At 38.2% G+C, this 25,007-nt stretch overlaps 2 protein-coding genes across 2 annotated transcripts; both read right to left on the reverse strand.

The window, feature by feature from the left end:
* Nucleotides 1–1,338: 1,338 nt before the first annotated feature.
* On the reverse strand, nucleotides 1,339–11,975 carry LOC101156051 (sterol 26-hydroxylase, mitochondrial). Its single transcript, XM_004081817.5, has 9 exons — nucleotides 11,660–11,975; nucleotides 10,954–11,135; nucleotides 10,340–10,539; nucleotides 6,582–6,779; nucleotides 5,349–5,512; nucleotides 3,589–3,755; nucleotides 3,376–3,457; nucleotides 2,987–3,187; nucleotides 1,339–1,896 (listed from the first exon to the last, which is right to left on the reverse strand). The coding sequence occupies exons 1-9, from the start codon at nucleotides 11,969–11,971 to the stop codon at nucleotides 1,780–1,782; spliced, it is 1,623 nt and encodes a 540-aa protein (XP_004081865.4). The 5' UTR covers nucleotides 11,972–11,975; the 3' UTR covers nucleotides 1,339–1,779.
* An 8,983-nt stretch (nucleotides 11,976–20,958) lies between these two features.
* Nucleotides 20,959–24,991, reverse strand: bcs1l (BCS1 ubiquinol-cytochrome c reductase complex chaperone). The gene is made up of 7 exons (XM_004081667.5): nucleotides 24,304–24,991; nucleotides 24,077–24,216; nucleotides 23,776–23,970; nucleotides 23,339–23,402; nucleotides 23,089–23,261; nucleotides 21,700–21,817; nucleotides 20,959–21,263 (listed from the first exon to the last, which is right to left on the reverse strand). The coding sequence occupies exons 1-7, from the start codon at nucleotides 24,621–24,623 to the stop codon at nucleotides 21,011–21,013; spliced, it is 1,263 nt and encodes a 420-aa protein (XP_004081715.1). The 5' UTR covers nucleotides 24,624–24,991; the 3' UTR covers nucleotides 20,959–21,010.
* Between the last annotated feature and the right edge of the window lie 16 nt (nucleotides 24,992–25,007).

The following is a 25,007-nucleotide window of genomic DNA, read 5'->3' on the forward strand; positions in this document are numbered from 1 at the left end:
ACACCCCCCCCCCTCCCAGGGCCCCTCCCTCAGAAAAAATGAAAAGAAAAAGAAAGAAGAAAAAAAAAGAATTAATAATATAGGGGATGGATTATATAAGCTTGCTTCTTCCCACTCTTTTTCAAGCAATAAATCAAGCTTTACTTATACTTTAGGTTAATGATCACTGTATTTAATTAAGCAAATGTGATGACATTTTTGTATTGTTTTATTTTCTGTCTTTTTAATCTATGCATTTTATCATTTCTGTATTGAGTTTGATAAATATGTGTAAATTCTTTATTGCTTTGACTACAATGCTCGACAGAAATCAATAAATCAAAACAAATAATAATAATAATAATAAATTAAAGAAAAGGAAAAAATAAAAGAAAAAAGAAAGGTAACGTAAAGTAATAAAATAAAGTGAAAATAAATAAATTAAGCCCTTTGCCCAGAGAAACCCAAAAATAAATGCAATAAATTAACCCCTTTACCCCTCTGCTGTGGCTGCATCGTTGACCCCGGGGGCCAGGCCATGCATCAAGCATCAAGCATGGCCTGGCCTGCATCAAGCAACCGGCCATGGGCAAAACACCGGCCAAGGGCAGCCGGCCCCCAGGCCCCAGAATTCCAAGCCCCCCCCCCAACCCACGCCTCAGCGGCCAGCCACCCAGCACGGCCCCTGGCCGCCGTTCCCGCCCAGCAGCCCTGAGGTGAAGTTCTAAGGAGTATATTCACATCAATGATCAAACTAATTTGCCGTTTAGTTAATCTTTGTCAAAGTAAAATAATTATGTAGACAAGAAATTTGACATTGTTTTAAAGATCAAGAGGAGGGCAGTTTGGTCGTCAGTTCACTTTGATTATGCTACTTTATATGAGCAGTCAGCTCAGTCAGAAAAGTTCCAACTGGAAATGGATTAGTCTGTTGTTTAAAATTACACATGCCTCAGTGTTCATGAAAACATGACAGTGGAGTGTTTGATTACTTCCTTAAATGGAAAAACAGAATGTGACCTTAATTTTAGTTCATATCACAGGTGAAGCTTTGCATGCTTTTGCCGAATCCTGAGTCTTATGATCACAACATTCCAGAAACAGAAACAAAAGGGTTCACCCCCCCCCCCCCCCCCCCCCCCCCCAGTATTGGAAATTTATTGCTTCTTGTGTTTTCATGTATTTTCGATAAATTGTTAAAGTGAATGATGCAATTCGAAAAAATGTTTACATCTTTTCCTCAACCAAGCCATCCCATCTATTACTTTCTTTAGTCAACTATACCTATTTTTTTTAACCTGTAGAGTTTTAAACTAACCTTTCTGCAGATGTAATTGCATAATTTTACCAGTAATTAGCTTCTTTTTTTTTGCAGAGGAAGTTGTAACAAAACAAGAAAACAGATTATGAGAAAACCAATGTTTTCAAAAGATTATTTTCTCCGATGAGCATCTATTGCACATCTATGGTGTCCTATTTTTAAAATTGCTTCTCATTACCATGATGCAAGAAAAGCTAAGTGATATTTTAAGAAGTGCTGAGTTACTTAATGATTCTAAATGATAAATGAAAACAGCTGCTTTGTTAATTAATGTGTAGCATTTAGAAAAAATATGTTTTAAGTGTAAAAATAAAATGTGGAATGCATAAAATGTGCTATACTTAAATTTACACATGCATTGTATGCCTTATGCTCAATTATTTTTGAGTTCCCACAGTATGATACACATTTATCATTGAACAAAAAGCACATAAACCTTGGTTCAATCAAACCGATCTGAAAAAGCAACTCAAACTTTTTCATCCTCTGTTCACAAAGTGAAGGCTGAGCGGCTTGTCTGGAACAAGAACTGTGCGGTTGATGCTTTTCAACTCTCCCACTGCAGGATCTGGCTTTATTTCAAAGTGTCTTATGAGCTAAGGAAAAGAAGAAAAAAAGAAGCCAAAGTTAATTAAGTGATAAATGTTGCAGTTGGTTTAGTACTGTAAACTGTGTACTTAAGATGCCAACTAAGACGGGGGAAATGAAGACGTTAATGGATCTATTTGTTTACAAGTGGATGCATCAGAATGGAGCTGAACAAGGAGCTTGTGGCTCACCAACTGTAATTTGTACGGGGCAGCTGCAAGCTTTTTCAAGCTGCATTTTTGTCTGCTCCTGATTCACATCCAAATCTAACAGGAACATTTTGGATATGTTAATATCTCCTTTCTCTAAGCTTACTTTGAAATCTTCCATACTTTCTATGTTTTAGTCCATCCCCAGCTACAGATTCACAGTTCTAATTGAATCGGTTAGTTCAAAAGGGGCACAAGTCCAAGAGGTTTGTTTTTCCAGGAAATGATTTTAATTGCATAGCTTAACCCTTGTGCTATCTTAGATGACCCCACCCTTGCATTGACGTGTTATTCCTACCATAACAAAGGTGGATAAAGGTGGAAAAATTTCCTGTAATCCATGGACACCAGTGAGGATCACAAATCATTGAAGAAAAAAGTTTCAGCGCACTGTCTGGTAGGTCTAGATGACCCAACTCCCAATGTAAAAGTGCCTAGGATAGCACAAGGGTTACAGGGAGGCTACACCAAATGATTAATACTTTACCCAGATTTAGCACCAAATCATAGCTTACAAATGCTATTATATGAAGCTCCTCTCTTTTATAATTTCAGAGGACTAGCAAACTAAAGTCTCTGGACTTGGGCCCTTCTTGAATTAAACAGGGGTGCTGCCATTTTGGATAACTAGTGCTGCCATCTATGGGATAAAGCTAAACCCATGCAAGAGAGGCCTAAGTCCTGGAATTTTGCACTTAATGCATTTTAAATGTCAAGCATAGTCAATACATTACAACGGACTTGGGACATTTTTGCACATAAACAGATAGCTTTTCCCTTGAAGACCATAGAACATGTGATATCTCTATTTTGAAAAATTGTGGACTTGGCCCCTTTTGAACTAACCGATTCGATTGTCAAAACCTTTCAGAGATATCCCCCTACATACCTGAAACAGAAGTAAGTACATTTCAAGTTCAGCAATTCGCCGTCCAACACAACCTCTGACTCCATATCCAAACGGAACAGAGCCAAATGGGTTTGGTCTCTCGCGACCGTCACGAAGCCACCTTTCAGGTTTGAATTTAAAGGACTCTGGGAAGATCTCCTCATCATGGCTGATGGCATAGTGACAGAAGTTGAAAGGTGTCTACAGGAGTCACAAGGAAAAAAATTTTAAATTGGACTCCAAAATTCTCTTATAATACAGTGTGTAATTTATGTGAAGTTAATAAAAAAAAGTGTTTAGTTTAATGATAAAACACAATAGAAATGATTTATTTTTTTTTAAATATGAGGTATGGTTGAAGACTGAGTTAGAAAACAAATTCAACCCACATTCTTTGGAAACTGATATCCCCCAACAGTAATGCCTCTTTCTGTTACAATCCTTGCATTTACTGGAACGACAGGGTACATCCTGTAAAATAAAATATAATAGAAAGCATAGACAGATGATCTATGACATTTTCTAACAAGTGAAAAAAAGACAAATTTATTCTAAAGTGACTACTCTCCTTGAAACACTATACGCTCTGCAACTGGTCTTACCTGAGTGTTTCCTTGATAACGGCCCGTAAATACTGCATGCGAGTGACCTCTGCAGCAGTGGGTAAGCGATCTGCTGGAACTGATGTAGAAACTTCTTTATAAAGTCTCTCTTGCACTTCAGGCTCCTTGGAAAGTTGGTACAAAGCCCATGTGAGGGTGTTGGAGGTCTATATAACAAAAGCGAATCTACTGTTACCAGACATGGTCATTTAAATCCAATATCATATTTTCACAAAGCAAATTGGATTTTTATATCTGCCTTTTATTCTGTTTACTAGTTCAGATAAACAGAGAACAGCAAAGAGAACATGAATATGTTATTGTCCAATACAACGTCAACATTTATGTGAAACCCAGAGATACCACTGTTAAAAAAAATCTATAGATTTCTCTTTAACCCCTTTTTTTAATGAAAATATCACTTAAAGACCAACTGCGATGCTTTTGGTGTTTTTAACACCGAAAGCAATGCATTGCACAGCATCTGCCATTTTTCTCACGATGAAGGACATGGGGAACAAAAAAAGACTTAAGACTAAAACATGTTTTAGAAAAGACGCAATGCATTTGGGAAATTATCCTTTTTTTGCTTGGATATGCTTAGAAAACCTGACAAAATTGTCCTAGGCACAGAATTTGTCCCATGCAAGTGGAAAAATTAAAATTCTTGCAGAAGCATTCAGAATCCCAGATAGAATTAAAAGAAAAGGAAAAAGACGGGTAGTAGTGGGCAGGACTGTGACATCATCAGCTGGTAACACTGTGCTAAATCCCAATCATATATTTATACTGTAGATAAGAAACCATTTAAGATACAGGATCTTGCATCCCAAAAACGACATCAATGCCCTAAACCACACGACGATGACCACAAACTTTATCTATAAACAAAAATATCTGACAAGAGGGGAGAATGGGGGCTGGGGTGTGGTGGTTAGCACTCTTTCCTCACAGTAAGAAGGCCCTGGTTCAAATCAGGATTCTTTATGTGTGGAGTTTGCATGTTCTCATGTTCTTATGCATGCATGGGCTGTCCCCAGGCACCCTGACCTCCTCCAACAGTCCAAAACTATGCCTCATGGGTTAATCTGAATTATCCCAAGGTGTGTGCTGTATTGCACGGATATGGCATGGCAACCTGCCAAGGGTGTATTCTCCCTTTGATCAACAGGATAGACTCCAGCAGCCCTGTGACCCCAAAAGATATTTATCAGGTATGGAAATTGATGGATGGATGGGGTGAAAACACTTTCATCATACTTTAATTACTTTGGACTAGTTTCAAATTGCTCTCGTATATCTGAGTGATAGCTTGTTGTTGTCAGTCTGTTTCACCTTTATCCCACTCTGACGGAGAGATAGTTTGAGTTTGATACTAGGTAGGACTCCAACTGATGTTAAAGGTTGTTTCATCTTAAAATAAATAAACTCTAGTTTACTTGTGAATTGTTTTTTTTAATCCTATAATGCATTAATATTGAATCGCATTTGTGTGAGTTTTTATGGTAGATTGGACTACTAGTGTGGAATACATTTTATCTATCTTTCCAAACACCTCACAGCCAGACTAGCCTGAGATGATTGTTTTTTTGACGTATAACAAATGTCAGACTATGCCTGACAATGTTCTCACAAGAACTTTGTATTCTGAAAAGAAAACCAGTGTAAATCCTTGTACACACGATTAAGTAGAGGGTTGGAAAAATACAGTTGAAACTTGTTATGTAGGTAATGAATTAGTTTGGGTGCAAAAGATTTACCGTATCAACTCCTGCCAAGAGAAGCTCTGCAATGCTGGCATACACATCTTTGGTGCTCATCTGGGTGTTAGACAGGAGGTACGTCAGATACTCGCCCTCAACCTCCTGGTTATTATCCACACGCTGTTTAATAGTCTCCATCTTCTTGTCAATCAGTTTTTTAGCTGAAAAATTAGCAAAAATGTAAGCATACATTGTTTTTTGTTTTTTGCAAAACTTTGTCTAATGAGTATTAAAGTTAAGTCATGATTTAGTTAATAGCAAAACCATAGACAAAAGTGAATGGAGACAATGTAAATTCAACCTACACGTGTTCAGTTTTTAGTTCTCTTTTAACGTATTTTATGGGGAATTTTTTTTAATGCAGACGTAAAAACAGTTCATCTGTGCAACACAAGGGGCCTTCAGCTCTTATACAGTCTGTTTGCTCAGCTGCTGGACAGGACAAGTAAAAAAACACATTTTAAAGAGGCAATTACTTAAAAAAAATTTCATGCAAAGCTGACATATTTCTAAGACTGCAATCGGGGAGTGTGTGATGAGGTTCTCAGCAAAAATACATAAAATAAAAAAGCATGCTGGTTTTAAAACCAAAGCATGCATTTATTCCTTGGATGGCTCTATAACAATACCGAGGCATGCTACATTTCAGATGTTTTGCAATAAATGCAGCAAAAAGCTGCATATTTACTAAAAAGCTTACTCTGAATACTTCTTTAAAAACCTCTAAGCCAAAGACCCCACATGATCTCAGAGAGGGAATTTTCTAATTTCTTAAAACCATTTTTCATTGAAATGTTTTATTTTGTATCCATGAGATTGTTGAATATTGTGTTGCATCCAGCTAACACAATTAAAAAAAAATAATGGATTACTTTTTTTTTTAAGAATCGGGGCAATGTAGGTTAATTGTCTTTCCCAAGGACTTCATGACTGCTGTTGAGCATAGGATTTAAACCCCTGACCAAACCATTAAAAACAGGTTCCCCAACACAAGAAACTACGGCAATTAGCCTGTGCTTTCAAACAAAGCGAAAGTGAACTTATTTATTTATCTGAACATTCAAGATAGCTTCTGGTCTAGATAAAAGAATAGGCATGTGTTATCTAATCCGTAGATAAAATACAATAACTTGTGTGGGACTACATTGACTCGACAATGTTGTGTATGAATCATGATATGGAGAAGGATTTTATTGCAGAATCATGAGTCATGAGGTTTCAGCATTTTACCAAAGCTGAAGATGCCATCCCAGCCAGCGATGTAGCGCCTCCAATAGGGCAGTATATTACGGCCCCACTTTGGAATAAGCACCACTGCCATACTGTTGGAGAACATGGCAGATATGGAATTGATGAACTCTTGTGTGCCAGGAGGGATTTCCTTCTCCAAACATCCAAGTCTGGTCTCAAAAAGTATGGAGGCAATGCCTGCACAGCAAATTTAAGTGTTAGAATTTCAGTGTTTATATTTTAGAGTCAATTCAATACTTATCCAATTAGATCTAGTTGTCTGAGAGTGATTCCTCAAAGGGAGTTTATCTTAATCCTGAGAGTTGAATTCAAATAACTTCATTCAGTGCTGATTTTAAAACTGACACTGAATCTGAGAGAACTTGGTGAAAGGAATAATTCTTGCACCACCACAATAATTCCATGTCTCAAAAAGCACATGTCATCCCTGTGAAGATTCTTTTTAAAATATTTCACAGACAACAGAGCTCAATCTGACTGGCTGAGAGTTCCATTAACGCAGCAGCACCTGCTGAGCATGGCTTGAGAGTTGCAGTAACAAACCTGCAACTTCGTTTTGAAAAAATGTGTAGCACAAAGCAGGGACATTGCAGCCATTTACAGAACTTTTTGTTTCTTTTTCCACATAGGTTCAATGATATTGTTCTTATAAACTACGTAAGTAAGTAAGTGAGTAAGTTTTATTTATATAGCGCCTTTCATAAATAAAATCACAAAGCGCTGAACAATAAAAACAACACAATACAATACAATAAAAACACAGAAACAATTAAAATGATTTAAAACAAAACTAAATAGAAGAAAATACACGTAGAATAGAGACCAGTCAGCTAAAAACATTTTTGAATAAAAGTGTCTTTAGTTTACTTTTAAAAGCATCAACAGTGTCGGCCACACGAAGGGACAGAGAAGGGCATTCCAGAGTCTGGGGGCCTGGAAAGACCGGTCACCTCTGGTTTTTGTATTTGGTCTTAAAGATCTTTAAAAGATTTTGATCAGAGGATCAGAGGGCATGGCCAGAAGCGTATAGGGACAAACTAAGTGTAATAAGTATTTTGGGGTATGTCCCTTTAAAGCTCTGTAGGTTAAAATGAATATTTTAAAATCAATACGCCCCTTGATCGGGAGCCAGTGCAAAGAGGATTAAATGGGGGTGATGTGTGCCCATTTGTCAGATCCTGTTAAAAGCCTTGCAGCAGGATTTTGGACTAACTGAAGACGGTTAAGAACAGATTTATTAAAACAAGTAAAAAGATAATTACAATAATCTAAGCGAGAAGAAATAAAAGCATGGATAACCATCACTAAGACTGATTTAGATAAAAAGGCCCGCAGTTTGGCTATGTTACGTAAACGGTAAAAACAATTTCTAATTAAAAGTCTGGAATGACAGTCCAGAGACATTGAGTGGTCAAACTAGACACCAAGATTTCTGGTACGGGGCTGGACAGAGGAGCTCAAAGAACCAAGGTGCCGGGAAATTATTGGGATTGTGTTTTCTGGGGCAATTATTAGTGTTTCAGTCTTTTCTGAGTTTAGCTGAAGACTGTTACTTGTGCACCATGATTCAACACAGGTAAGGAAATCTAGTAGTTCCGTGAGTTTATGGAGTTCTGAGTCATTGAAGGAGCAGTTGAATATCATCAGCATAGAAGTGGTATGAAACATTTTTAAAGTTATTCAAAACCTTTCTAAGTGGGCAGATGTACATTAAAAACAACAGTGGACCTAAAACAGATCCCTGAGGCACGCCATGCAGGAGTGGAGAGGTATCAGAAAGAATCCCATTAATATAAACAGAGAATGTTCTGTTAGTTAAGTAGGAGGCAAACCACTTAAAAACAAATCCAGCAATACCAAACTCACTTTCTAATCTGTCCAACACAAAGTAAGATTTACCAAAGTAAATGATCCTTCATTTAATTTTTTTCTAGTCTCTAGCACCAGGGACGTTTACGATTTTGATATGGTATTAAAGTTTAACATATTTGGCTTATTTTGTCACAGTTTTTTCTGGGTGGGTGGGGGGGGGGACAAGAGAAAAAGTTTGAGAACCACTGATATGACACAAAAAAGGCACTATATGAAAAGCTTAAGCATTACATATCAATTGCAGTTGATTTTTGAAGGAATATTGAGTTTGGCCCGTGACTTTACTTTACTGCTTAATTTTGGCCCACTATGAATTTAAGTGTGACACCCCTTTCTACATAGCGGCAGCTCCAACTATACAGTTCTGAGCCAGGTCTGACGAGGAAAACAAAGATTTCAAAGGATCATTTGAATCGTTCAAATGGGGCTCAAGTCCAATATGTTTGTTTTCGAGGAAATGATTTTAATTGCGTAGCCTAAAGGGAGGCTACACCAAATGATTAATACTTTACCCAGATTTAGCACCAGTTCATAGCTTACAAATGCTATAATTTGAAGCACCTCACTTTTATAATTTCAGAGGACTAGCAAACTAATTTCTCTGGACTTGGTCCCTTCTTGAATTAAACAGGGGTGCTGCCATTTTGGATAACTAGTGCTGCCATCTATGGGATTAAGCAAAACCCATGCAAGAGAGGACCAAGTCCTGGAATTTTGCACTTAATGCATTTTAAATGTCAAGCATAGTCAATACATTACAACGGACTTGGGACTTTTTTGCACATAATCAGATAGCTTTTCCCTTGAAGACCATACAACATTTAATATCTCTATTTTGAACAATTGTGGACTTGGGCCCCTTTTGAACTAACCGATTCATTTGTCTGCTAGTGGATGCATAAAAATGGAGTAGAACAAAAAACTTGTGGCCTGCCAATTACAGATTTTACGTAACAACTACATGCTTTTAACAACTGCACTTTTTCATCTGCTCCTGATTCACAGTCATTTGAATAAAGAAATACTCAAAAATAGAATTTTAATCTTATTTTTTTCATGTATTTCCTTCAGAAACAGAAATTAACAAAGCAGCAAATGGCCATGTTTGCAGAGCAGTTCAGTTTTATTATTTTGAGTGTGCGTCCATGAGAGCGATGAGCCAGTGTTTTGTGTTTATATTAGGGTAAAATATCTTTGTTTATGGGTGTGGACATTATCTGCTAACTTAAGTTAAGCAAGTTTTGGTTAGAAGTTTATTGGCTTTATTTAGCTCCTATAGTTAATATCACAAGTTTTTTGGGTATAATCTTTTGAGTATTAATGCTATAGAGGTTTGTGCAGATATAACAGGCTAAGTTGTTATTATTAAGACCTTTTATTTTGGGTTTGGTTATTGAATTTAGTTTATTATAATTGTATTATTTGTTTTCTTTATTCTGTTTTAGAACCACACACAAACAGAAAAATACTAATATGCAAGACTGTAAATCCGAATCCAGATTAAAGAAGAAACAGAAAAAGGTAATCATCTGGTCTGTCATTGCTAGGGGAGTATATACACACTTGACCAGTGTGCTCTCTGGGATCATCCACATCCAGAACCCATAGTAGAGACTGAAGTCTTCAGTACACAGTGTTTAAAACATTATTTTTTGACGATTAACACTAGACTTATAAAAATCCAACACTATGTTAAAAAAGTTGGAACAACACTTTTTGTAGTTAACTATAAATCATTTGACACCGTCAAGAGTTGATTTGTCCCTTAAAACTCATCAGATGCGTTATCAGCATGGTATATTTGTAGCTAATTTTTTATTACTCTTTTAGAAGACAGAGGTGTTGCATTCAGGTTTGTTTCATACCTTCCAGGGAGAACAAGTAAAGCTCATTGCCAATGTTGGGTACAAGGTCTCCTGTTGGGCTGCCCTGGCGCAGAAAGTTAATCCGTTTGATGAAGTCTGTTACCACGGCATTAAAAACCCCATCATACTGAGCTGAGTCCTTTGGAGAAAGCATGCGCTTGTTCAGCACGGTTCTCAGGTCGTACCACTTTTTCCCTTCCCTAAAAGCATGAAACAAGTGGAAGCACAACAAACAAAAAACATTTAAAAAAAAAACATTTGAAAAGTCAAAATTGGAGACTGAAGACTCGACAGTAGAATGAAAGATATTGACAAAGTGGATGATTAAAAATCCAAATGGGAAGGATTTGATGTAAAATTAGACAGATTTGGTGTTTTAAATGGTATTAAAACCCTACTTTTCTATTGAGTTTCAGTTAAATAAAAATATATATATTTATATGTATACTGTATATATGAATTATTTGGATGTTTTTTTTTTCTAAGCTCTTGGTCAGGGTATTTCACTAATAAGAACTTTTTTTCTGGAAAACTTGAAATAAATCTACATTTAATGTTGATGACAGGATAAGATAAATTCTTAGGAATTAAAATGGTAGAGAAGAGTTCCTTACTCTGTGAAAGGCCCATAGCCTAATCCCCGTATGTCGCGGAACTCTGTCCACAGGGTCATGTCTCCTCTGCAAGGAAACTTCTCATCCTTCCTCATGAGCTCCTCCAGCAGCTTAGCGGTGTTCACAGACACTGCCTTTAAGCCATTCAAGTATATGGGCCCATATCTCTGCTTCTCATAGAGCTGATGGAGGACAAAAGGACCAGTTTAGCTGTGAAGCCCCTGCGTAAGGCCTGTGAGAATACATAATTAATTGCTGTGCTTTTCAAAATTGCAAGCAAAGTAATGGTTTAAACTCAGCTGAGACCAGCAGTTATCTGGAGGTTAGTATACAAACAAAGATAAGACTTCTAGCATAGCACACTAGTCACTGAGTGATAAATGTTATTATGGCATCCAACTCTAAATAAAACACTACACTTTATTTTAGGTACAAACTGATACCTTTCTAGAGCATTTGGTGGAAAAATGCAGGATAAATTAGTTATGCTCTATTACTGGAGGAAAATTGAAAAATCCCAACACCCAAGTCTGCAAATAATTGATTATAATTTCAACCGAGCGACCAAATGCTTGTCTGGAATGCATTTAACAAATTTTGGATGCAGAGGAACTAAAACCAGGATCTCTGTTCTTTTCTTCCACTGAACATTTCTGTCTAAGGAACCCAAAGATCAGGAGGATCAGCAAACTGCAACCTGGCATACCTGTAGCTCATGCATACGGTTATAAAAACCCTGAAACACAAGCCTGTAAAGCATTTCCAGGAGGCTGACACGGGGTAGGTCGTCTATTGTCCGAGGCTGATCTTGAAAAGCAGAAACAGCCCCCGAGGCAGAAGAAGTCCTTCCTAAGCCCCTGAAGCAAACAGGAGCCTTGAAGACAGAGCCTGACAGCAGTCTACCGCCATTCCGAGGCACTGATTTAGAGGAGAGCCACGCAGCCATTGCAAGAGTAAAATAGAAAGTAAACAGGATTCCTGTTGCAAGCAAGAGACTTGTTGAACAGGGAGGGGCCATTTCCCATGGATTTTAACCCTTCCAGGTAATTTTCCCAAGATTTCACTACATGTCTTTAAGGATTTACGTTTAACTAAAATATGTCAAGATATTTTGTCCATCAAGAAAAGAATGACTCTTTTTTTCTTTTGTGTTCACCTAAAATGTTCTGAGGACAAGAACATTTATATTCTTATAAAAAATGTTTGTTTTGGGAAATTAAATATAAAGGACTATTTGGATTCTAAGTCCTTAGCCTTTGTGTTAAGACTGTCGACCACTAATCCCAAAACAATGCTTCTGCTTATTTTCTGCATTATGTAACTTTGGGAGGCTGGCGATAAAAAGGTTCGATGTTGCAATTAAAATAAAACATAGACCAGGTTACGTAAACAGATAAAGTTTGTGGAAACTGTTGCGGCCAAGTTGTTTTACAGCAAAACAGATGTAGATTTGACTCAAACTATGAGGAGTTACATCAAAAGAGCATTACATGTACTTATTCTTTTTAATATTGAAAAAAAATAACAATATTGCAGAAAATGCCTAACTCGGATCAATAAACAAGGAGGAATAAATTAATATAAAACCATGCAAAATATGAAAGAAATTGCAATAGTAGCCCTTTATCGTTCTTTATCATTTGCCATTTTAATGCAGTCAAATTACAAATTTGATAATCCTAAAGTGATTAATTTTCAGAGTTTATGTTCTGAATGAATAATTCTGACAGGGAAGTTGTTAAGGCTCATATTTCAAAAATGGGACATGGTGGTATTTTCCATTTGGGACAAGTGCTTACATGTAAGGACATTTTCATGCAGTTGTAAAATTCATTATCTTGTGTTTGATTTATGCATGCTTTTTGCAAAGGTAACAGCTAAAAATGTACTTTTTTTAAGTGGGCCAGTTGTTAGAAAAAACAACATGTAACGTTATTTTGTTTGTTTAGTTGACTGAATGACAAACAGAACAAAATGTCCTCTCTTTTATTGGATTTTTAACCCTTTTTAACAGAAATCGACAAACAAAGATGCTTAGAGCATTTAAGGATAAAGAAAAAAAACCGAGGGGAGGCGGGGCGATGACGTCACTGCTTTCTCCGTGTGTCCGGCCGCTGACACACACACCAGGAGCAGACTGTGTTAGCGGCAGAGAAGACGGCTTCGAGTTGGTTGTGAACTTCAGATGAGTTTCCACAGCTTCTCAGGACTACATAGCAGCATGTCCGCCTTCTGCGGTCCTCCTCCTGACGCACCGCGGACAAGCTTTGTTCTTCGGACCGCCAGCTGCCTTCGCATAGCGGAGCGTGAAGCTCCCGATGATCGCTGAAGGCGGAAATGCTGCTGCGATCTGAGAAACCATCATATGAATTTGTGTTTCCAGTGGTGTCCAGAACAAAATAAAAACTGATGTAATTCCCACATATCTACACATTTATTTGGAGCTTCGCGCTGAATTTGCTGTTCTAATTCTAGATTCTAATTCTTTAATTATTAAAGGGAAAAAAAGTTGTGATGAAGAAAACTTTGATTTGTGAATATGAAATTTACCAAATATTATAATTAGATTAATTGCCAATTTTACGTTTGATCTTATATTTTTTTCGTGTAGGCCATATATGATATGTTCAAATTTCATCTGATATTGTGAGTCTAATTTGTAATTTAGAAAACGTGCACAATCTTTCCAAAGTTTTTTAGTAGTATTACAGTTCCAAAACAGGTGACTGATTGTTTCTGGGTGTTCTTTACAAAAGGTACAGTTGGGGTCAATAGTCTTCTTATATCTGAGCATGTATTGATTAGTGGGATAGATTCTATGTAGGAGTTTGTAGGAGACGTCTCTCATCTTGTTATTAATTAATAATTTCTGATGCAGGGTCCAAACATTTTTCCAGGGCAAGTCAGGAATAAATTTTCTCCAATAAAAAACAGCAGAGGGAACAGAAATAACATTTTGCTAAAACAGGGCACGTATGATCTTGTTATTTTTTCTGGCACAGTTGAAATAGGATTTTCCAATAGTGGTGTCACTTAGAGATATGAAGGGAATATTTGCATCAAGTACAGTATTTTTAAAGAGTTCACAGATTTCATTAGTGACAGCATCAAAAACAATGGCATACTCTTTAGGAGGAACAGCAAGGTTGTATTTAAGGTTAAATTCTTCATATCTAAGTAATTGACCATTGTGGTTAAAGAGCTGACCCACCAGTAGGATATTATTGTCAAACCAATTATTGTTAAATAAAGATTTGTTCTTGTAAAGGATATATCTGTTATTCCAAATAAAAAACTTATGAGGGGAAAAATTGTGTTTTAATAGATAAGTGCCCATGAAAGAAGAGTTTGTCTGTGAAAAGCAGAAAGTTTCACTGGGATTTTGTCGATATTATAGTCACAAAGCAGAAGAAAATGGAGACCACCTACTTTAGCAAACATGTGATGAGGGAAAATATTCCAAATGGAGAGTGGATTTTTTAAATATGACTTAATCCAGTTTATTTTAAAAGTATTATTTAAAGTAGTAAAATCAAGAAAATTTAGGCCACCTTTTTCATAGGAGTTCATTAATACAGATTTTTTTAAATAATGAACACGGATTTTCCAGATGAAGTTTAGCAGCATTTGGTCAATAGATTTAAGAGTCTGATTGTCCAGGTGCAGAGAAAGAGCAGAATAAGTTAGTCTAGAAATCCCTTCTGCTTTGCTTTTCATTTTCTGAAAGAGGAGAATCACAGAGATCCCGTTCAGAGGCCTGGATTTGTTGTAGATTATAGTTTAGGAAGTGATCAGGATCTTCGCTGGGTTCAAAGGCATACAGTTTACTGTAGAACAGGCTAATGTAATTTGCAATCATTTTGGGATCAAATGTAATCTGGCCTTCAATGTTTAACTGCTTTAGTGTATTTGTCTTGGAACGACGTTTCTCCAATTGAAAAAAATAAGAGGAATTATTTTCACCCTCTTCTAACCATTTCAGCCTTGATCTTACAAAGGCTCCTTCAGCTCTGTTCTCATAAATACTGTCTAATTCTTTTTGTAATAATGCCAAATTTATTTTATCATCATCTGATAACTCTGCAGGATTTCTTTTTGAAATTGTCATAATGTCATTGATAATTTGGCTTTCTTTAGCCTTTTTAGTTTTATTTAGTTTTGAACTAAGCTTTCTAAGAAAATTAGTGATTTCAAATTTAAAAAGTTCCCAGTTTTTACTGTAACAGTTTTCTTCTTTTGCTAGATTATAAAAGTAAGAAATGAATTCAGAAACCTTTTGTTGTACTATGTCTATCTTAAGCAGTGAGTTATTTAACATCCAGTATGCTTTCTTATTTTGGGATCTAGTTTTGGATAATTTAATAGAAATGTAAATTGCTTTATGATCTGTTAGTGGAGAAAGAAGAATATTTACTTCAATATCATCTGTACTTAGACAATCAGACACCAGCTAGTAATCTATGCGAGATTGTTTGGATCGATCATTATTACTCCAAGTGAAAACACAATCTGATGGGAATTTTTCTCTCCAGACATCTTTCAAGTTATATTTCTGCATGAATGAATGTAAGGGACTATCAGAAGAAAGAGCACGTGGTGGCCATTTGTCCAGCTGATTATTTAAAGCTATATTAAAATCCCCTCCTATTATAATAATTGCATCAGGAAATTTGTTTAGACAAAAAATTACACCATTTTCAATCAAAGAAAGGAGCTCAACGTTTTCAAGTTTGGAGTTGTAACCATATATGTTAATAGTAATAAAGATCTTAATTTGAGTGGATATTATCAGAAAAGCATAATGACCCTGACTGTCACATTTGCTCATAAGAATGTCACCCTCAAATGTATTTTTAACTGTGAGAGTTCCAGCTAAATGCTGACTACCATGTGATGGATATGAACTTTCACCCCATTGAGATTTCCAGAGGTTTATATCATTACTGGTAGAATGTGATTCTTGAAAAAAAAAAGTCTGTTTTCAATTGTTTAGCGAATAGAAACAGCGCTTTACGTTTTATGGCATTTCTTAATCCCCTGACATTTAAAGAACCTAAAGATAAAGACAAGATTTAAAATAAAAAAGAGAGAGAAAATAAATCTGAGTAAATAGGAGTGTTGTTACTTTCAATCTGTGCGCCAAATTGCACGTAGAGTGGGGAAAAAAATATTTTAAATAACCTTTACGCCACTTTGAAGAATTAAATTAAAATATACAAAAAAAAAGAGCAAATATATCTCACATTCAGAACTTGCTTTAGCTGCCAACCTGGATTTAAGACAAATAAAAACTTATTATTATAACATCTCAATGTAATTAACTGTAAACATGGCTTAAAGAAATAAACGGCAGAACACGTGAGATCAGAACAGAATGAGTGTTTTCCTCAAGACTTTAACAGCAGAAGCTGCTCAGGATGCAGTCATTTCTGAGGGTCTGAGTTCTCAGGAGGACCCACTTCTTTACCGTTAATATAAGCTCGGGCCCCCACATAGTAGGCGATTTTCCCTTCTTTTCTTGCTGCTTGTATTAAGGGCCAAAGCGCTGCTCTGGTGTCCCGGTCCGCTGGGCACAGGTCCTCCGTGAAGCGGAGATGACGCTCCTTCAGGATGGGATTGTTTTTTGCGGCTTTCCACACGGCATCTCTGTAGGTTCTGGATGAAAACTGGAGAATGATCCCTCTGGGCTTCCTCTCGTTTTCTTTCAGCTTTCCCAAACGGTGCACAGTGTCGATCACATCTGGAACCTTCTGTTTTCCCTCCGGGAAAATCATTTGACAAATATTGATGGTTTCTCTTCTCAAATCTTCTCTGGACACTGTTTCTGGTACACCATATAATTTTAAATTCCAGCGTCTTGAGTAGCGTTCAGATTCCAGGAGTCTTTCCTGCAGCCGCAGAACAGTAGCTTCATCTCTGTTTGTTTTCTTTTCAACTATGTCCATTCTTGTCTTCACATCTTTTATTTCTTCAAAAGCAAAGTCAACGGATTTTTTTAGGCACTCAATTTTGAGCGAATTGTCATTGATTAATTTCTCCATGGCGTTAAAGCGGATGTTAATAAGGCTTGAAAGAACATCAATAACATCGTTGTTACCAGCGCTGCTGCTTCTTCCCTCACCTTGCGGTGTTGCCAGTATTGCTTTTTTTTTAAAGCTGGCTCTTTACATGGGGTCCCTTCAGCTGAAATAGGCAGGGGTGGAAAATCTTCTTCATCCGGGATGATCATGTCTTGTTCAGGATTTGTCCTCTGAGTATAGTCGTGTCCTGCACCACTAACGGCACCGCTGCTGTTAGTGTTGTTAGCCATGGCTTTGCTCTCTTTAGAGGTTCTTTTCCGCTCTCGAGATGGCATTGGACAGCAAAATTGTTTCCTTTTTGGTTACAGCAAGAAATGTGCAAGTAGCGTCTAATTAGTAGTTTTCCGCAGTATTTTTCAAAGTTAGGCGCAACAGGTTGAAAAGTAGCGTCTGCTCAAGCCGCCATCTTGGTCAGCTCCCCATGCCTTTTCATTCACCTAACCCAGGGGTCGGCAACCCATCGTTTCGGAGCCACATGTGGCTCTTTCATCCTTCTGTTGTGGCTCCCTGTGACTTTGGAAAATAATGAGTATTTTATAATAATTAAATTTTATTTTAGTTTGTTCAATTTTCATGGCATTTCAAAGGTGCTGCTGGCTCCGTATGAAGCGCGAGCCACGTAAAAAACAGCTTCCTTAATGATCTCGTATTTATCGGGCGAGACCTGCAGAGCTGATAGCAGGGAGAGGCACGCGGGGCGGCTTCAATAAACACTCCGATCTTCTGCCGGGAACTTGACGTACCGCGGGGCAGAGACCAACTCGCTGATGACAGACTGAGAGTTCGCGCCAGTGTTGCCAGATAGAGTCACAGTTTTCCAGCCCAAAAGTCATCTGAAAACCGCCAGACCCAGCCAAAAACCGCCCAACACAAGTTTTGATTATGTTTTTTTCCCGTACTGGACTGATAAAATGAAAAAAATTTCTAAATAAAAGATCGTTCAGACTAATAATAAAATGTGTACAATATTGAATATTTCTTCAGCGGAGCGCCTTCTTCCATTCATTTTCTTAACCCGCTCCATCCCGCTATAACCTGCGTCCGGCTCTTTCATCCTTGTGGAGCGCCCCGACTACCGTATTTTGCGCTCTCTGTGTAGGACACACTGAGGAGCGCGGGGGAAACAACTCTCAGCTGCAGAGGATGTGAACAGGTGAACAGGTAGAGAGGAAAAGCAGGTAAAGAGGCGGGGGAGGGGCTTTGGCTTCAAACTCTGTCAGAGAGATGGAAACACGGGCGTCAGATTCAGACGCAGCTTTCCCTGCGGGAGTTGAAGCAGAGACCTTCCCTGGGATGATTTTATAAACTCAAACATGGAAACATGATTACCAAGTAGAACTCTTCAAAATAATAAACCTGATCTCTCCACATTCTCAGTGTCTACCATGCATTGATAAACACATCGCTCCATGCAGCGATCAGACCAGAACTAGTAGCTCCTCCCACACGCGGCCGCGGTATCATCCTTTAAAGAACATAATGTGCATTTGCAGCGACGTATGCTTCAGACTATGTCCGATTGGCCAATCTACATGTCAATCAAGTCCCTTACTTCTCAGTGAGGATTTTGATTGGCTGGTGGATTTTAAAGAAGTACTTTTTTTTTTTTAAATCTTTTCTGGCCCGCGATCTACACTCATGTCATTGAAGGTCGACCGGTAGATCGCGATCGACGTAATGAGCACCTTTGAATAATATATACATGCATAATATATATAATGATGTCAAAACGGGTTGTGGCTCCGGGTGCTTTCTTTTTTATTAGGGGCGGTCCCAAATGGCTCTTTGAGTAAAAAAGGTTGCCGACCCCTGACCTAACCTGAGGTTCATTTGTCTGATTACGTCATGAACCTGTCATCCGAACACCAATGCGGAAGTAAACAGTGTTACATACGCCCCCTCCTGCAGATGTAATGTCCCGTTTCAGCACAAGACAATAAAGAGGAATGAAAATTGCCATAAAAGTGCTCCTCCTTTTGTGTGACGGAAGCGTCACACAGACGTAGAGATCTTGTCTTTGGTGGAGGAAGAAAGGATTCAAGCGAACAGCTAGCTGCAGGATGGCTTCATCGAGCTGCAGAGATCCTGCAAACCAACCATCAATAAATAAAACTTTAATGAATCGTAAATAAAAAAAGAGCTTCCAGACATCTGGAACGTTATCAATAAACATTCAGCTCATCTGTTCAACAATCTTTAGTCGGTCTTCTCTGCGGCTGCACGGCGTTCACCTGCTGCTCTGCATGTTCACTTCCACTGTAATCTCCTAAAATTACGAGTTTTTTCTCATAAATTTACGAGTTATTATCTCCTAAATTTATGAGAAAAAATCTCGCAATTTTACTTTTTTTTTTGGTGGGCCTAATTTTTTTATTTTTTTTGGTGGCCCAATAAAAATCTCGTAATTTTACTTTTTTTTTTTTGGTGGCCCTAATACTCCGTCGTAATTTAACCAGGAAAGTCCCACTGAGATTAAAAACCTCTTTTCCAAGGGAGTCCTGGCGGTAAAATGGCGGTAAGTCTTGTCTGTTGTCTTTGTTAAATGTTGTCAGTTCCCCCCCCCCCCCCCCCCCTTTTTTTTTCAGGTGGTCGGATGAGCCACTGTACATGTTCCCCCTGCTGTGCCTTTGGGTAGGCCAGTTTATTTCTGTTACTTGGTCTGTTGGTTAAGTTAAAGTTAAGTTTGTTGGCTGAGTTCATTCTGTTCCTGTTGACCTTTAGTAAGGCCGTAGTTTGCAAATGGTCTACTTTTTTTGAGAAACATTACAGTTTCATTTATTGATTAATTTTCTGTTGTCCTCTTTGGCCACTCAATCCATGACACAGCTAAAAATCAAAGCCTTGTCAAACCTGGCAACATTTTTTTTCCCAAAATTTCTGTGGTAAACTTTTGGCAAACCTTAGCAAGCTGGAGCATCAGTTTGGTGTTCTTCATTGACTCAAATAACACTCAGTCATCTTCTGCTGTAGCAGCTTGTCCCACTACAAGGTTCCACTTCCTGGTACCCCAGTTCTGCTCTTTGTTTCCTAAACTATTTTGACTGCAGAAACAGCCACCAACATCACTGACTTTAGTTTAAAGTCCCATTGCAATCATCTTTTGCAAAAGCATTCGCAAATAGGATTTTAATTGTCATTTTTAGCCAACATTTTAAAAATGTAAAAACTGTTTTCTAGGACATAGTTTCTGTAGTTCCTTAGAAATGTGCCTCTTTTAGGCAGGACCCTCTGTGCATAGCAACCCCGCCCCCCTTCCTCTTCCTGTTCTCAAGGGCAGGGAGCTTGTGGCCTGCCCCGTGTATTTTCTACGTTAAAAAAAATACACTCTTCTACCAACATCATTTTTTGGATTGCTCCTGATTCACAACAATTTGAAAGAGGAAATCCTCAAAAATGCATTTTTCACTTACCGTACATATCTTTATCTGTCCTCCATCATCAGAAAAATGCCACAAGAACATGTTAAAAACACCAGAAAATACTATTTCAGTCAGACATGCAAGTCATGCAGTAAAGAAGATTTATTCCCATATTTCTTTTAGTTTGTCATAAGGCTCCATCAAGCAAAGATCTCCATAGAAAACTTTGGGTATTAAACTACCCCTAACAGAGCTCACAGGTGGAAGCCGGGGAGGAGGGTGGGGTGACGAACGCAGAGCTAGCAGAAATGGATGAAGAGGATTGGACCGCACACCTAGAACCTAAGTAGGACGCTGAACAGGTGAGTTGATTAGACTGAACCGCCCGCAGGGAGGAGTAACCAGGTAAACACACTGCTCGAGTTGCCGCTTGAAATACTCCCAGGGTCGTTCATTTTGATTGAGTGGGTCTTTAATATGTGAAAGGGAACAGCTACTAATCAATACAAAAAAAACGTTTAGAATGTGAAGTTAGAAATGATTAAAAAAAACACCTTTTGAAATAATTATGTTTCGATTTAATTTATTTAAGAGATTGAAAAAAAAACATTTTTCCAGTCATCTTTTAATTTGGTCAACATGGTCTATAGAACCTGCAGGATCCTTTTTGTGCAGCAGAAAGTGTCCTTGCACTTGAGCGGCACTGATCTCAGCATTGGCGTCCAATGCCAGTTTTGCAAACCTCTCTCCTTCAAGAGGAGGTTGGTCTGGATAGAAGCGCCGGAACATCTGTGCGAGCTGCCAGTGAGTGCAATGTCCGATGTATTGCTTCATATCGACCCGGCCCGGTCGGATCAGCGCCGGGTCTAACCTGTGGGTCGGAAATAACAGTTCTCACAACAGTGTTCTTGCAAGTGATAGATACATTTCTGTTCAAAAAGGCTTAAAATAATCAGTGTTTGCAAGACCCTCATTTTCTGATTTATTCAAGTTGCGTCCAACACTCAAATTTTTGATTATTCAAACTTGTATTTTTATTTAATGTTGATAAATGTAATTTCATAAAAGGGTGCATATATATCTGTTACAACACAAAAGTTGGAATAACATTTTTTGTAAATCCTTAAAATAAACTATACATTGTGCATTTTAACCACCACATCAAACACAATGCAGACCGAACATAAAATGAAATATATAGGGATGATTTAGAAGGAAATATGCTGCAACTACAGGAAATATCAGCTAAAACTGTGCTCTGCCAGACTCATGAGGCAGTGTGTGTGAGTAAATTAACTTGTTCCTACCTGTCTATGAAATTGGTGGTCATGAAAACTATTCTGGCCTCAGATGAAGCTACTCCGTCCAGAGAGTTAAGCAGTCCACTGAAGGTCAGTCTACCCATTCCCTGGAAGGCCAGAGGATCTGATGGAAAATGAAAACACAGTGATCAAATGCACATCCTCAAAGCAGTGGGGCAAAATGGGGCAAAATATAAATTAAGCAGAGACTGATTCTAAAAATGGTCATATTCAAAAAGATGAGAAAGGTCTGTAATGTCTATTATGGAAACTAGGGGTGTGTATCTTTCGCTTTTAAATGATTTTTTTTAAGCAACAAAAACAAAATATTTTAACATAACAGCTTCCAATATAAAAACCTGGTATTTTGGTACTTTTAAATTGTTTTGTTCTTTAAAAAATGTCATACTGTAATTATTTCAGGTATTGTTTAAAGACCTGTGAAAAAAGGGTCATCATTCATCTTCTTTCGTTTGTCCCTTTTGGGGTCACTGGAGCCCATCACGGCCACTTATGGGCAAAGGCAGGGGACACCCTGGACAGGTCGCCAGTCTGTCGCAGGGTCACACATAGCACACACCCATGCATATTCACATTCATATGGACAATTTGGAGTGCCCAAGTAACCTATGACGAATGTTTTTGGACGGTGGGAGGAAGCCGGAGACCCCTGAGAAAACCCACGCATGCACGAGGAGAACATGCAAACTCAGAAATGTTTCAGGTCCCCCCAGCCGGGACTTGAACCGGGGACCTTCTTGCTTTGAGGCAAGTGCGCTAACCACTGCGCCACCGTTCAGCCCAGGGTCACCTGTAGGACACCTTCAGCCAATTGTGATTGACCTGACCTGGTCGAAGTTAGCTTGCAATTGGACGCCTTTATGTTTGCATGACATATACATAAAAAGGCAAAGACAGTAGAGACGCACAACAGGAAGAGAAACTAACACAGAAATTGATTATTTACTTCACTATTGGTTACAGACCTTTTTATCAACATAATGTTGTTTGTATCTGTGGTTTCCAACTGATACTGCTTTAACTCCCCGTGTTTGGGATATTTTACACCATAATAGAAACCCTTCAACTATGAGAGAGAAAAAATGTAAAAAATAAAAATAAAAAATCAAAGAAATCCTATTGCTTGATTTTTAAAGAAATGTTTTTATATTATGTCTCTCACAGTCTTGGTGTATATAAGATAAACATTACAAAAATCATCTTTTTAAGTGGTAAAACTTGCAGAATAAGTGACTAGCAAATCATTTTTTACTACCGTATATATAAACAGGACAGTTATGCTAGAAAATAGAGGCTGAATTCAAGCACTAGTATTAACAGATGAAACTCGATATAGAATAAACTAAACACAGAAATAAATGCTCCCATTCTCACTTTCAGTGGGAAGCATCTCTCGGCTCACAAACGCAGCATCCACATCCTCCAGTAGAATGATGCTTTGTTGCGGCGCCACACTCAGGAGATGGTTTAGGCGGTCATCTGAAAGTGCTCTGTCGCTCAGACTCATCAGACAGATGCTGTAACCGAGCTCTCCTGCCAACGCCGTGCTACAGTAGAATTTAAAGCAGATGACAAGAACGTTCCATGGATGAAGAGCGGTCAGATAAACCGGTACCACACTCACATGAAACTGCTCTTCCCACATCCTGGAGGACCGTAAAGCAAATACCCTCTTCTATAAGGAATTCCTGCAGACACACAAAAAAGTATTCAATCACACTGTTATTTTTTAATAGAAAAAAGAAAGGATATTAAGATAAAAATTTCTCCTAAGCATTTTTATTTTAAATTTATCAAATAAAGATGGTCAATGAAATCCAAAATTTACCACAATGCTTCACAGTGTTGTGTATTTGAAATGTGACAGTACAACATGTGGATTTGAGCTTTTCTGTAATATTTTTACTTTGCAAAGTTGAGAATTTATCTATTTGATGAATTCAAGACTGTTGTAAGTAAATACTATAAATAATAAATAATAGTGCTCTATAATGTAGCCTTGAGACAAGTCTACCATCTTTGTGCAGAAAGCAAAAGAAGTCAAGTCCTGGAAGGTTTTACCTCTGTCCGTGTACCATTTTGGGTTTCCGATAAAATCCTTCACGTCATCCACAATTTTCTCAGCCACTCCAACCTCCAGAACCACTGAGCTGAGGGGCCTGCGTCGCCTTGGAAACCCAAAGGGCCTCCATTCTGCTCCCATGGCTGAGTACATCACTGTTCTCCCTTCCTCCTGCTTCAGAGCTAGTTCCCTTGCTGCAAAATCATGAGTGGAATTTGAATTCTTTGTCCAGAAAAACATACTGCAGCTTTACAAGAAACAGAATTTAATTTAAAATGTTATTTCACTGTTAAATTATACCTTCTTGTAAGATATTGAAGAAGATTTGTCGGTCTCTGCCTAAAGCTGTGAAAGTGACTGACTCCCATGGAGTTCCAGTGTGAAGATCCACCATTTGCTTCTCTCTGGTGCGCTCCACCATAATTAACTTCCTCCCATACCTGAGGCCCACAAACAATGACAGTGTTACAAGATCTACTTTTTTATACTTGTGAACAAAACATTAACTAAGATTTAGAAAATCTAACCAGATGATGTGGTTCCCAGGGCTTGGGTGGAAATCAAACTGTGTCTGAACCCGTCCACTCTCGTGCGCCAGGTAGGAGGTCTCCACGCTGAGGTGCTGCGTGTGCCTGGCGTGCTTGGTGATCCAGCTCAGCAGCCAGAGGTAGCTCTTGTCCCGGCTCGGTACCTCTAAAGTGATCATGTAATGTCTGCGGAAGAAAATAGACCCCACCTGGGCGCTTTTCCGAGCCAATGCCAGTGCCGTCCCGACGCCAACCAGACCAAAACCGGCACCGAAGTACGGGTTGTCCTTTAGCGCGTCCAGAAAGTCTGGCAGCGGCATGATGAACACCGCGGAATCTCCTGCTCTGAAGTCTTTTTTTCAGTCACTATGAACAGATAACCATTTGCTGTTTTGGGTTTAAAACATATGCTTTCCGTAATCAAATGTTTACTCTCCTCGTCTCCGGAATGACAGACATCCGCTCATGAAATACAAAAAACAAACACGCGCTATTTCACACAAATGCAATATATGCTAGTCATTCATGCACACTGGCTTCCATTTAAATAGGAATAGTCATAATTATGAAGAACTTTAAAACATAAAAATAAATATGGAGGTTCAAATTTCAATAAATGCTACAGCCGCGACCTCTACAACACATTTGGTGTTCAAGAAACTTCTTCCGACCGGACGTCAGTACTCATAAACAATAGTTCCTAC

This window comes from Oryzias latipes, chromosome 21 (genome assembly GCF_053564925.1).
Source record: "Oryzias latipes strain Hd-rR chromosome 21, Olatipes_Hd-rR_3.1".
Classification (NCBI taxonomy): Eukaryota; Metazoa; Chordata; class Actinopteri; order Beloniformes; family Adrianichthyidae; genus Oryzias; species Oryzias latipes.

What these genes read in the sequence shown, in the direction of transcription:
- LOC101156051 (XM_004081817.5), bottom strand. Translation starts at nt 11,971, where the DNA reads ATGGCCCCTCCCTGTTCAACAAGTCTCTTGCTTGCAACAGGAATCCTG. An exon ending in ACCGTATGCATGAGCTACAG is followed by an intron (nt 11,136 to 11,659) that starts GTATGCCAGGTT and finishes GTCCTCCATCAG; the next exon opens with CTCTATGAGAAGCAGAGATA. An exon ending in GTTATCAAGGAAACACTCAG is followed by an intron (nt 3,458 to 3,588) that starts GTAAGACCAGTT and finishes TTTATTTTACAG; the next exon opens with GATGTACCCTGTCGTTCCAG.
- bcs1l (XM_004081667.5), bottom strand. Translation starts at nt 24,623, where the DNA reads ATGCCGCTGCCAGACTTTCTGGACGCGCTAAAGGACAACCCGTACTTC. An exon ending in AAAATGGTACACGGACAGAG is followed by an intron (nt 23,403 to 23,775) that starts GTAAAACCTTCC and finishes GTGTGTCTGCAG; the next exon opens with GAATTCCTTATAGAAGAGGG. An exon ending in ACCACCAATTTCATAGACAG is followed by an intron (nt 21,264 to 21,699) that starts GTAGGAACAAGT and finishes TCCGACCCACAG; the next exon opens with GTTAGACCCGGCGCTGATCC.